This window comes from Macrobrachium nipponense, chromosome 22 (assembly GCF_015104395.2).
Source record: "Macrobrachium nipponense isolate FS-2020 chromosome 22, ASM1510439v2, whole genome shotgun sequence".
Lineage (NCBI taxonomy): Eukaryota > Metazoa > Arthropoda > Malacostraca > Decapoda > Palaemonidae > Macrobrachium > Macrobrachium nipponense.
The window spans coordinates 54259698-54273838 of record NC_087213.1 but is presented as its reverse complement, the minus strand read 5'-3'; the positions used below and the strand labels follow the sequence as shown (position 1 = coordinate 54273838).

The 14141-nt window shown below is 44.5% G+C and overlaps 1 protein-coding gene across 2 annotated transcripts in view; it reads left to right on the top strand.

Moving 5' to 3' along the window:
- The window catches only part of LOC135198662 (protein HGH1 homolog), a 67051-nt gene that overhangs the window by 42851 nt on the left and 10059 nt on the right, over nt 1-14141 (top strand). Inside the window, exons 2-3 of one of the 2 annotated variants that reach the window (XM_064226456.1) lie at nt 12765-12892; nt 13613-13815. In XM_064226456.1, coding sequence (XP_064082526.1) covers nt 12808-12892; nt 13613-13815 — 288 coding nt within the window. In that variant the 5' untranslated portion in view covers nt 12765-12807. Of the gene's footprint in view, nt 1-12764; nt 12897-13612; nt 13816-14141 lie in introns of those variants that run through there. The other variant, XM_064226457.1, reaches the window with a different exon arrangement.

Below are 14141 nucleotides of genomic sequence, written 5' to 3'. Positions count from 1 at the left end.
CTTTCGAGACTTCAAAGTCTAGAAACCCAAGAGCTCCGAGCTGGAATCTGGACGTGGTCCTGAGATTCCTGACTTTGGAAAAGTTCGAACCTCCAGATCTTGCCTCCTTTTGGGACATTACAAGAAAGTGTTTGTTTCTGTTGTCTCTCGCTACGGCCAAGAGAATTAGCCAGTTACACGCCCTAGAGTCTCATGTGGGTTTTAAAGGAGACGCAGCTATCTGTTCGTTTCAGACATTGTTTCTGGTGAAAAACGAAAATCCTTCAAAGCCGTGGCCCAGGAGTTTCGAAGTGAAAGGCTTGTCTAACTTAGTAGGTAGGGAGGCAGAAAGGTCCCTTTGCCCGGTCAGAGCGCTCAAATTTTACCTCAATAGAAAGAAGCAGATAGGGGTTCTCAGCAAGGTCTATGGTGCTCTGTAAAAGACCCGAAAAGACCTATGTCGAAAAGTGCCTTGGCCTTCTTTGTTAGGAGTGTAATAACGGAGGCGCATAATAATTGCCCAGATGACTCCTTCAAACTTCTTAGAGTGAAAGCTCATGAAGTTAGAGCAGTTGCGACGTCACTTGCCTTTCAAAGAAATATGTCACTGAAGGATATCCTGGAAGCGACATATTGGAGATGCAATTCAGTTTTTGCATCTCATTACTTGAAAGACGTAAGGGTAACTTACGAGAAATGTTTTTCTCTCGGTCCGTTTGTGTCAGCGGATACGGTCCTGGGTCTTGGAGCAAAAACCGATCCTTAAATTATTTATACGTACGCAACCCTCTTGTTAGATATGTTCTTGACTTTCTGCTGGCAAGAGTGCTAGATGTCGCACAGGCGGCCGTCGCTTTTGCTCAGTAAGGAATTCGGGTTGTATCTGAATAGTAGAGGGGTACAAATTTTTTTTTTTTTTTTGTACTTTAATGTTTGCGTGATTTATGTGTGATTCGAGTTATTGGTTGTTTGTGAGGAGTTCGGGGGATAACTCTTTACAATCTTAGAACTAACACAGGTGTTAGGATCAGGTGATCGGGATCGGTGTTGTGCTCCTTGAATAAGGTGTGTTGTCATGTTAGTGGATTAGCACCCATTGACAAATGCCAGTTAGGCTCTGCCGAGTAAGTGGATAAGACCCAATCGACAGACCCACAAGAACTCTTGGCCACAGATCAATATCTCGCTAATGCTCTTGAGGCGAAGCAGAGTCCTAGGCAGTAGCCATGAAGTCTTCTGCCTAATCAGGTAGGAACCAAGGTCTATAAACACCTACAACATATGTTGTTTACCTGTCTATTTCAGTAGTTAGCTGTCTCTTACCCTCCACCAAAGGGTGCCAATCAGCTAAGAATATATCTGTCAGGGAAGTTGAATGTATGAAAATGATATTGTCATGATACAATAAAGTTTCATACATACTTACCTGGCAGATATATACGATAAATGGCCCACCCAGCCTCCCCGCAGGAGACAGGTGGAAGAGAGAAAATCTGATAGAAAACGGGAATGGTTCCTAGTCCTGCCACCCAGGGCAGGGCGGTAGATCACCTGACCTACCTGTAGCGGGTGCCGCGAAATTTGAATTTCTGTCGGGAATGACGGAGTCTATAGCTAAGTATATATCTGCCAGGTAAGTTTGTATGAAACTTTATTGTATCATGACAATATCATTTTTCCTAACTATACAAACCTGAGGTCCTTTACATATAGTCCCACCTCATGCCACCCCTCACTCTGCATTTTTTCATGGGCCAAAAGCAAAAGTGATTCTTCACCTCCCAGTCGCGCTGCGAGCGCACTGTCAGACAAGCAGTTAACTACCGTTCTCCCTTGTTCGAAGCTTACGACCATTCCAGCTGCCGCTAGTTACCTTCCTATTGTTAAAGGACCTCAGGTTTGTATAGTTAGGGGCAATTTTTGACAAATTGCCATATTTTTAATGGTATGCCTAAAGATGTAATTGTATTCTTGTTTCACCAACTAAATATCGAGTGAATAAGGCTGATCTACCCGATGACAATGGATCCACTGCGGTGTTTCCCCCAATATTCCAAACTTCTGCAGAATTATAATGTAGTGTATTTTATATATTGCCTTTTTATTGCGTAAATGCTGCCTTGAATATCAGAAAATTTTCTTAGTTTAACATAAAACCCTTATTCAGTTATTTTTCAGAAGACTCCAGCTCCCACATTATAATTAATATTTTTGTACAAGTAACTTACCCAGCAGATATATACTTAGCTATAGACTCGGTCGTCCCGACAGAATTTCAAAACTCGCGGCACACGCGACAGGTAGGTCAGGTGATCCACCATTCCCGCCGCTGGGTGGCGGGGTCTGGAACTATTCCCGTTTTCTAAGCCATAATTTCTCTGTCGGTTGAACGAACAACACCTATTGTTTGTTCCTCCATCTTGGATTTCAACTCGTTTGCCGAGAATTTGGATTGGTTTTTTGGTGACATATTCTGTTTTTTCTCTGGCTTGGCATACGCTTATTGTGGACTGTTTTTCGACTTTGGTTTTGACTACTCTTTCACGATGTCTGACGCTAAGGCTTCACCTATGTTTAGAGTTTGCAGTAGGGAAGATTGTAAGGTTAGGCTGCCTAAATCGGCATTAGATCCTCATAGTATTTGCGCTAAATGCAGGGAGAATGAATGTTCTTTTATTAACACCTGTGTTGAATGCGAGAACCTTACGGAGCTTGAATGGAAGGAATTATCATCATATGTTAGGAAGCTTGAGAGAGATAGAGTGAGAAAGGCTTCAGCTAGGTCATCTAGTAGATCTTGCTCCTTAGAACAAGAAATTAACTCTCCTTCTAACTATTTTCCCTTAGCCTCAGCTGCTTCTCCCTGTTCTGAATCCAAAGATTCTTCGTCAGAGAGGGAAAATGTAAAAGCTTCAATTAAGAAACTTCAAGCTCAGCTACGAGCTCTAAACCAAGGTAAGAGTGGTGATAGTGACTTGTGCGGTGTCCCCAGTGCAGTGGAGGGGGCGTCTGACCGGTTCCTCATTGCTCCTAGGCCTAGACCTCTTCCAAACTCCCAGGACCAGGGGAGGAGGAATGTCGAAAGCCGCAGGGAGGATGCAGAACATCCCCAACGGTCAGGCGTCCCTTCGGCAGATCCTGTTGTTAAGTCCCAGGCTGCCTCGGATTGCCGCAGAAAAAGGCGTCCTAAAGGAGTGTTTTTCGGCCTCAGACTCTTCCTCTCCTAAACGAGGATGGAGTTCGGCCTCTCTTTCGCGCCCTTTGAAGAGAGCCTGGAAGGCGCCTAAAGGAGACGCGGCTGACTCCAGCCAGAGCGTTTTCCCGAGGATTGGCCTTCGGGACCTAAGAAGACTAGACTAGCGGAGCCTTCCTCTTCATGGATCCTACGAAGAAGTTTTTTGGTTAATCTGCAAGAGCAGTTAGCTTCTCTCGTAGGCTCTTTTGCTAAGGACTCTACAAGGAGGAAGGATGTCTCGCTCCCTGTTAAGAGTTCCGCTAAGCGCCCCGCTTCGTATAGGAGAGAACCCTCACGATCTCCTCAGGGCGTTTATCGCCTTCGTCGAGAGACTCGTCTGATAGGAGTTGTTCTCCTGAGAGAAGAGCCCTTTCGCCCTATAGGCTGTCTTCCCTGAAGCGCCCTCTGAGACGCCGCGAATCAAGCAGAAGTCTCGATCGGTTTAGGTGCCAGGAACCGGAAAACCGATTTAGGTATCAGGATCCCTTGGGTCTGCAGGACCAGGAGCCAGACAGGCGCAAAGAGGCAGCAAGACGCAAGAAAGGGCGTCAAGAGCCTCTTAGAACACAGGATTCAGGACGTCAGGATTCTGCTAGCAAGGGAGGAATCAGGACGCTATGAGCCAGGACGCCATGAGTCAGGGTGGCGCCAGGAGTCAGGGCGCCAGGAGTCAGGGCGCCAGAGTCAGGGCGCCAGAGTCAGGGCGCCAGGAGTTAGGACGCCAGAAGGCAGGACGCCAGGAGTACGTTAGGCGTCAAGTGTTAGGGCGCCAAGAGCCTGTTAAGCGTCAGGAATCAGGACGCGGGGATCTTTTCAAGCGCCCTGAATCAGGACGCCAGGAGCCTAGCAAGCGCCACGAACCTGACGAACCTAGACAACAAGAGTCTAGTAGGCGCAAGAGTGTTTCCAACAGGCAGGAGCCTCACTCTTCGTATAGAAGTGCTAATGTTCCGCACCCCCCCCTTCTCGGGAAAGGAGTTCTTCTCCCGGGAAGAGCCAGATCACTCCAAAACGATCTCCTTCTGTGGATCAGTTGGACCAGGTATCGGAAGACGAAGAGCCAGTAGATGTAGCAGTTTCTGACTACAAGAGACTTTCTCTTTTGCTGCTAAAGGAGTTCGGAGACTCCCTTCATCCTGCGGACCCTCCTTCACCAGGATCGTTGATGTCCAGCACTAAAGCTCTCAAATCGTCTTCCTTCGTCAAGATGCGCCCCGCTCTTTGTATGAAAAAGGCGTTAAAGACGTTTTCAGAGTGGTTGACTTCCAGAAGGGAAGCGGGCAAGACAGTTTTTTCCTGCCCTCCTTCCAAGTTAACAGGCAAACCAGGAAGGTGGTACGAGACCAAAGAACCTATGGGGTTAGGTCTGCCTTCTTCCGCAGATGCGGATTTTGCTTCCTTAGTGGACTCGTCTAGGAGGAAGTCGTTGCTGTCTGCTAAGGCGACTTGGGGCATGTGTGAGCTAGACCACCTTCTAAAGGGCCTCTTTAAAACCCTAGAAGTCTTCAACTTTATGGACTGGGCTTTGGGAGCGTTAGCGAAGAGAGCTCAGGACACTGACTTTGTTTTCCATGGAGGAACTTTCGAGCGTCCTGGCTTGCCTGGTGGGACAGAGCGGTCATGGACGGTTCTGTGGAAGTTGCCTCTCTTTTTGGAACGGGAGTATTAAAGAAGAGATCTGTCTTTAGCTCTTTCTTAGCAAGAGCAGTATCACCTTTGCAAAGGACATCTCTTCTTTTTGCACCGTTATCCCCGCACCTTTTTCCCACAAGAGACTGTTAGAGAGGTTTCTAAATCTCTTACGGAGAAGGCAACTCAGGATCTCCTCACGCACTCAGCCAAGAAGTTTAGGCCGGCAATGCCTATAGAGAAAAAAGAGAGACCCTCTTTTGTTCAGCCCTTTCGAGGTGCCTCCTCTTCTAGAGCCCCTCTTAGAGGTCGCAGACCAGATAGAAGGAGTAGACCATCTAGAAGGTCCTTCGGGAAGTCTAGATGAGCAGGAAGTCCTCCAGACGAAAGTAGGCGCCAGGCTACTCCACTTTGCCAAAGTCTGGGCGCAGAAGGGAGCGGACTCCTGGTCCCTCTCTATCCTGAAAAAAGGATACTTGATCCCCTTCAGGGAAAATCCTCCCTTGACGACAACTCCAAGGGAGTTGACCGCAAGATACTCGGATCCGGTCCGAAAGCTTGCTATGTTGCAAGCAGTGGAACAGATGATTTCCAAGGAAGCGGTAGAACTGGTTCAAGATCTCCAGTCTCCAGGATTCTACAATCGGCTATTCCTGGTCCCGAAAGCATCGGGGGGATGGAGACCGGTTCTAGACGTCAGTGCTCTGAATTTCTTTGTATTGAAGAAGAAATTTTCAATGGAGACGTCTTCCTCTGTTCTATCTGCTCTTCGTCCAGGGGACTGGATGGTGTCCCTGGACCTTCAGGATGCGTATTTCCATGTGCCAATTCATCCGGCAGCAAGGAAGTATCTGAGGTTCATGTTCCAAGGGAAAGTGTTCCAGTTCCGAGCGATGTGCTTCAGACTTTCGACTGCCCCTCAAGTCTTCACGGACATCATGAAGAATGTAGCTTATTGGCTACATCTGGAAGGGATCAGGATCTCGTTATATGGACGATTGGCTAATAAGAGCCCAATCAGAGAAAAAAATGTCTGGAGGACCTATTAGTTACTCTAAAGTTGACAAAGTCCTTAGGACTTTAGTAAATCACGAGAAATCCATGCTGACTCCCCAGCAGAGTATTGTCTATCTGGGGATTCAGATGGATTCTCGGGGATTTTCTAGCGTATCCTTCGCAGGAAAGGAGAGAACGCTGCTTAGAAAAGGTGTCAGTCTTCTTAAAAGGAAAGAACATTGTTCCGCGAGGGAATGGATGAGCTTACTGGGGACCTCCCTCCTCGATGGAACAGTTCGTTTCCTTAGGAAGACTTCACCTACGACCCCTTCAATTTTATCTGAAGGAGAAGTGGGATTGGAAGTCCAACAATCTAGGAGATACATTTCCAATCTCGAAAGGGATCAAGGAGAATATCCGTTGGCGGTTAGATCCACAGAAACTAAGCAAGGGAATCTCCCTTCGCTTACAGAACCCTCGCCTAGCGTTGTTTGCAGACGCCTCAGATTCAGGGTGGGGAGCGACCCTAGGTTCGGAAGAAGTGTCAGGCACTTGGGAAGGAGAACAAGTGTCCTGGCACATAAACAAGAAAGAGCTAACAGCCATTCATCTAGCTTTGGTTCATTTCGAGGAACAGGTCTCAGGTCTGGGGATTCAGATTCACTCGGACAACACAACAGCCCTCGCTTATATAAAGAAACAAGGGGGGACGCATTCCTTTTCCTGTACGAATCAGCAAAGAATCTGCTGATTTGGGCGCAGGAAGGAAGATCTCTCTCCTACAAGGTTTGTGCAGGGAGAGAAAAATGTCCGGGCAGATCTGTTAAGCAGAAAAGAACAAGTCCTACCCACGGAATGGACTCTCAATCCTCAGATTTTGCCAACAACTTTGGCATCTGTGGGGAAGGCCCAATATAGACCTGTTCGCGACCAACAAGAATCACAGATTAGAAACCTATTGCTCCCCGATCTCGGATCCTCAAAGCAGTAGCAGTAGACAACTTTCTGCTAGATTGGACGGGCTTGGACGCATACGCCTTCCCTCCTTTCAAGATAGTAGGAGAAGTATTGAGGAAGTTCGCTTGCTCGGAAGGAACAAGAATGACCCTCATCGCTCCCTTCTGGCCGGCTCTCGATTGGTTCACAGAGGTGCTGGAAGTGGTTAGTGGATTTTTCCAAGATCGCTTCCACTAAGGAACGATCTTCTCAAACAACCCCACTTCGACAGGTTTCACAAAAAACCTCCCCGCTCTAAGTCTGACCGCCTTCAGACTGTCGAAGGACTTGTCAGAGCAAGGGGCTTTTCACGAGAAGTGGCGAAGGCTATTGCAAGAGCCAGAAGAGTCTCCACTTCAAAAGTATATCAGTCGAAGTGGGAGTTGTTTAGAAGATGGTGTAAGGGAAAGAAAATATCCTCCTCCAGTACCTACTGGTTAACTGAAATCGCAGATTTTCTCCTATATTTGAGAAAAGACTGTAACCTGGCAGTTTCAACAGTGAAGGGTTACAGAAGTATGCTGGCCTCAGTTTTTCGACATAGAGGAATAGATCTGACGAATAATAAAGATCTTCATGACCTTATAAGGTCTTTTGAGACCACGAAAGAACATGTAATCAAGAAGCCTAGCTGGAACTTGGATGTGGTCCTCAAGTTCCTAATGTCGGAAAAATTTGTACCGTCTCACGCAGCTTTGTTTAGAGACTTAACGAGAAAGTCATTATTCCTTTTTGCGTTAGCAACAGCCAAGAGAATTAGCGAGTTGCAAGCTTTGGAAGGTAAAGTGGGGTTTAAGAAGGATTCAGCGATTTGCTTCTTTAAAACCATTTTTTTCTAGCGAAAAATGAAAATCCCTCAAAGCCTTGGCCAAGAAGCTTTGAGATTAAAGGACTATCTTCATTAACAGGGAGAGAACTAGAAAGGACTTTGTGTCCAGTCAGGGCACTCAAGTTCTACCTGGAGAAGAAGAAGTTGCTGAAAGGTACAGAAGAAAGTCTTTGGTGCTCTGTAAGAGATCCGAAAAGAGCGATTTCTAAGAACGCCCTTACATACTTCATAAAAGATGTAATAAGGGAAGCTCACCTTAAGTGCGAAGAAGAGCATCTCAAGGTTCTCAGAGTGAGAGCTCATGAAGTGAGAGCCATAGCTACGTCTATGGCATTTCACAAAACATGGTCGCTTCAGGCTCTTATAGAGTCGACATTTTGGAGATGTAATTCGGTGTTCGCCTCGAATTACCTAAGAGACGTTAAAATTTCGTACGAAAAGTTCTTTGCTCTGGGAGCGTATGTTTCGGCGAATTCAGTGCTGGGAGAAGGGGCTGAGGCTAATCCTTCCTATTTAGTTTAAGGCTTAATTTACTGTTTATTGGTGGTTGTTTTTATTGGTTAATTGTCAGAGGGAATAGGGACCCTCTTACAATTCATAGATTGTAACAATACTAACATGGTGAGGTGATCGGGATTGGCTTCAGTGCTCTTTGTGATTTGTTTAATAACCTTAACTCTGTCATGTAAGAGGGCGAGTCTCCATTGATATGACAAAAGGTCAAGGCTCTACCATGTAAGTGGGTCAGCCCCCATTGGTACGATCCAGTATAGGCTCTGTCGCGTAAGCGGGCTAGCCCCCATTGACACGATCCAAAGAGTTATTCAACCATAGGTTCATTCCTCGTTGAAACTCTTGAGGCAAGCAGACTCATCGACAGTAGTCATGAAGTCTTCAGCCCAATAAGGTAGGAACTATGGATTATGATTTCCAAGAACATAGGTTGTTTTTCCCTGTTTTTTAATGTATTTAGTTTAAGTATTATTTTGTTTTTAGCTGTCTCTTGCCCGCCACCAAGGGTGCCAATCAGCTAAGTATATATCTGCTGGGTAAGTTACTTGTACAAAAATGATATTGTTAAGATACAATAAAGTTTTATTGTAGTGTCTTACCGAACAATTATAGAGCCGTGATTTCCACGAGCGGCAGGATACTAAATTCAAATTTAGCGCGTCGGCGTCGCCAACACTGGTGGTGATGACGTCATCTCCCTCCACTCGCGGGAGAACCAGGTACAACTGCCCAGGTGAATCCAATTCTTTTCCTGCCGGCGTCCGGTGAACATCGGTGGTCGGTGCGGTTGGATGACTTTGCTTCGCTTTTTTTTTCTTGTGGATTTGATCTTCGGAATTGGTGAAGTACTCTTTTTTGGCGTTGTTATTATTTTGCTTTTTATTTAGGCGTTGCCATGTCGGATTCTAGTCCGTCGGGAGTTAGGTTTTGCATCTCAGGATGTAAAACTAGATTATCCAAGTTAGAGTATGATTCTCACACTAAATGTGTTAAGTGTAGGGGACAGGTTTTTTCAGCAGATCGAACATGTAACGAGTGTAGTGATTGGACTGATTCTCAATGGAAGTTTTTTAGTTCATACTCGGAGAAATTAGCTAAAGACAGAATTAGAAAAAGCAGCGCTTGTTAGGGAAAGTAGACTTAGCTCTGCTTCGTCTTGCGATGCATCTGTTCCTTCTGTTTCTCCTCAAATTGTTATGTCTCCTTTAACTACACCTCCTATTCCTCCTACTAATCCCACTTCTCCGGCTTCCCGTGTAGTTTCTTCCGACACCATTGCCAGTCTGGAATCGAGGTTAGATCAGAAATTTTCGGTACTAGCGAATACGGTTTTGCAACTTGGTAATTCAGTTAAGACGTTTTTGGAGAAAGCGGCTTCAGGTAAGAGTGTAGTTGAGGGTGCGTCTGTCTGTCCTGACACGTCTCCTAGACAAAGGTCACTGTCCAGCTCCCCCGCACCGGGGAGAAGACATACCGGAAGCCAAGGGTGCGATCGGGATTTGCCCACAGACGGCGCCTCTCTTGTTGAGCCTGTTGCGCCTCAACAGGGCTCGGTTAAGCGTTGGAAAGGTGTTGCGGTCAGACGCCTTTCGAATGATTCAAGCGATTCGTCTCCGGTCGCGCGGCGCTCTTGGCGAGATTCGCCCGTTTCGCGTCCCTTAAAGAGGCGTTCAGGCGCCGATTCTTCGCCTCCTCCAGTCAAGCGGTATAAGGAGCCTGAGAGTAGGGTTGCGCCGCGGCCGTTAGTGGCTCGTTCGTCGCCTCAATCTGTGCCTTTTTCGGCTCCATCTACTAGTAGAGATTGTGGTTTTAGCGCTGTAGCTAGCAGTTCTAAGGGTGTTTCTTTAGGCGCTTTTTCGTCTGTTACGCCTGATGCGCCTGTTTCGCCTCGAATTTCGGCGCCTCCGAGCGAGGCGCAAGTAGTAGACTTCCCCAGACTTCTTCCTCCAGAGAAGTGGCTTCTCAAACAACCTCACTTCAAGAGGTTCCACCAAAACTTGTCCGCTCTAGCTCTGACAGGGTTCAGACTGTCCGGAATCTTGTCAGAGCGAAAGGATTTTCAAGAAGAGCTGCAGAAGCTATCGCTCGTTGTAGGAGAGAGTCTTCTAACAAACTCTATCAAGGGAAGTGGAGAATCTTCAGAGAGTGGTGTAGAAGTGCTAAAGTCTCTACTTCTGCGACCTCTTTAACAGAAATAGCAGATTTTCTTCTATTTCTTAGGAACTCTAAGAAACTGGCTCCTTCGACGATCAGAGGATATAGAGCCATGCTCTCTTCGGTTTTTCGACATCGAGGTTTGGATATTTCCTCCAATTCAGATCTGTCGGACCTCATTAGGTCTTTCGAAACCACTAAGCTCCCGCAAGATACAGTGGCTTGGAACTTAGATGTGGTGCTTAAGTTCCTCATGGGGCCACCGTTTGAGCCTTTGAAGTCGGCTTCACTCAGGAACTTGACTAAGAAGGCACTCTTTCTTATTGCACTAGCTTCTGCTAAGCGTGTCAGCGAATTGCACGCTATAGACAAAAGAGTCGGTTTCTCTCAAGGCAATGCTGTATTTTCGGTATCTTTGACCTTTCTAGCCAAAAATGAGAATCCTTCTAATCCTTGGCCGAGGAGTTTTGTGGTAAGGAACTTATCTGATTTGGTTGGACATGAGGAGGAAGAAAGGCTCTTATGTCCAGTCAGGGCTATTAAGCAGTATCTATTTGCCACTAAGGGTATTAGAGGACAATCATCTAAGCTCTGGACCTCGGTTCAAAATCCCTCTCGTCCTCTCTCTAAGAATGCTATATCGTTCTTTATTAGAGAGCTTATCAGGGAAGCTCACTCGCAGTCCGAGAACGACAATCTTTCCGTTCTGAGAGTTAAAGCTCACGAGGTTAGAGCAGTGGCAACTTCTTTAGCATTCAGAAAGAATTTATCTTTAGCTTCGATTCTTCAGAGCACGTTCTGGAGATCGAATTCGGTTTTTGCGAGTCATTATCTCAAAGAGATAGAAACGGTTTTCGAGAATTGTAAAACGTTAGGTCCGGTGGCGGTTTCTGGCATGGTGTTGGGAGAAACGGCACAGGGGTCGTCACCTCTATGCTAACTTTTCACCTTGAATAGGTTGTCGAGTTCAAGGGAAGCTGGGGGTACTGAGTACCTGGGATACTCACCAGTCTGTTAGGTCAGATTTTACAATGGTTGGGTATATATGTTTTTTAAATCTGGTGTTGGTGACAAATGTTTTGTATGATTGAATTTCTGGTCTTAGCCCAGGGCAAGGGCAATCGTTGTTGTTACTATCCTCCGTCAGTCAGCCTGGACTCGCTTGAACTACGGAAGGATTCCACTCCTGTAGAGGCTAACTTTGGTCAAATTCCAATTCCTCTACAATAGTAAGAAGAGCACCGACCAGAGGCAGTAACAGTCTGCTGTAGCTCTCTTACAAGTAAGGTACAACAGACACCTTGAGTGTTTACTGGTATTGCAATAAATGTAACCATTTAAAAATACTAGTGGTCCACTGAATCCCACCTTCCCATAAATGTGTAATCAGCTCTATAATTGTTCGGTAAGACACTACAATAAAAATGAAATTTTCATTATTAAAATGAAGTTTTATTGTATACTTACCGAACAATTATGATTATACCCACCCTCCTCCCCTTAGGTGGACGGACGGGCAGAAAGAATTGGATTCACCTGGGCAGTTGTACCTGGTTCTCCCGCGAGTGGAGGGAGATGACGTCATCACCACCAGTGTTGGCGACGCCGACGCGCTAAATTTGAATTTAGTATCCTGCCGCTCGTGGAAATCACGGCTCTATAATTGTTCGGTAAGTATACAATAAAACTTCATTTTAACAATAATGAAAAATTTCATTTTTTGTGTACATACTTACCTGGTAGATAAATAATACGATTAATGGCCCACCCAGCCTCCCCTCAGGAGACAGGTGGAAGAGAAATTATGGCTTAGAAAACGGGAATAGTTCCAGACCCCGCCACCCAGCGGCGGGAATGGTGGATCACCTGACCTACCTGTCGCGTGTGCCGCGAGTTTTGAAATTCTGTCGGGACGACCGAGTCTATAGCTAAGTATATATCTGCCAGGTAAGTATGTACAAAACTTTATTGTATCTTAACAATATCATTTTTCTTGGGTAATTATATCAAAACAAAAAATTGCATTTCAATACATAGCCTACCCTAATGCTTAGTAGCAAAGGAAAAAATACATAATTAAATTATGACTAAAAAGTATGACAATGACCCCTGCCTTTTAGCCAATACAAATTGTAACCAGTAAACACCCTTAGGTTAGGTTAGGTTAGGTTGGTATTTTTAGGTTGTTTTAGTGCCCTATCATTTCCTAGCCATTTTTGCATGAAAAACCCAAAATGGTTTTTCATACAAGAATGGCTGATTGGAGTCTTCCAAAAAATTATATATTCTTGTAAAATATATATACTGATAGCTTACAAAATCTACTTGTAATTCACAGTTATTCTGGATGTTTTATTGAAATGCAAAATTTTTATGATTAAGCTTTGTTTATTGATACAAATCCTTTTCTATATATAGTATTTTTCATTTCAGTGCTGAACATTCAAATTACCATAAGTCACCTCATGTTTTGAAAATGGCCCACCTGGAAGAATTACTTCAGTTTTTGTCCCCAAGTGCACGTTTTGATGTCAAGAGCGCAGCTTGCATGACAGTAGCACGTAGGTACAACATAGTAATTAATTCATTGGTTTGTATGATTGGCCGTTCCATTTTCTGTAAAGGTAGTACGTGCTGGAATTTTGTCTGTGTACACTGCTACTCATGAGGAGTTGCATCTTTCATTATTAGTGAAATATTTGTCGAAATGCTGGCTACTCAGTGATAAAAGAATCCTTGTTTGCCATTGATCCAGCTCACTCTAGTAACCTGTTAAGAGTAGAGCATTCCAAAACTCAGAAGGTTAATTTGAGCTTCAGAGTAGCGTCTTGTTGCTTGTACAGCTTTGAATTGGCATTATATCTCAACTCACCTCCTTTATTCAAGCTCCCAAATTAAACGAGGAATGTTAAAAGTTGTTTTTACACATTCTTCCATGATATATTAATACAAACCATTATCATGAAATAGTGCAATAGCCAACACCCTTTAACATTGCAGTATGAGAATTTAGCACAGATTACCTATCATTTCCCCACTGTATGTTTATGTGAAGCTCCGATTGGTTAGCATCTTTTGGGTTTTAAGACTGAAAAGTCTTTTAACTTGTTGACTAGTACTTTTATTCCTAGTTTCTTTTTGTGAGTGGCTGGTGTGTTGGTAAGTAGTACAGTATATTTGCTAAGAAAAAGATTCCTCTTCAGTGGAATGAGTATAGATGATTGCTTTGTTTAATACAGTATGTATTTTGCATTGCTTTATTGTTGTCTGTCTTACAACAGAACTTACTGGAACATCAGAGGGTCTTCAGCTTCTTTCTTTGCGTCCTGATATTTTGACTGCGGTTATTGGCCTTATAAGAGACCCTGAAATATACACAGCCAAAGATGCTATGAGAACTCTCATTAATTTGTCAGCTGAGGATTCCGGTGCATCTGCTCTTTTAGAATTGAAAGATGTTGATATTACAGCAGAAGTGATTAAGGTAATGCATATATTTAATATTGCTTTTTATTGATTAATGTGTGTTTAAAACATTTGATTTTGGTAGTGTTAAAGGAACCTCGGTTTGCCCTAGTTGATTTGTAAATGGGATTATTTATTTGTTAGTGATAATTTTATGATGCATTTTAACCCATATTAGACTGAGTTACTTTCCCTTGGTTAGTAGGCAAAGACTGAGTTCTTTTCGAATTTTCATATTTGAAAATAAGTATTTTAATTCTGATGGAAATGAAGATCGGTGTTATAGTAATAAGAATATTAAGAATAAAAAGCCAAATTCTAAGCCATCTGAGTGTTATTCAATTT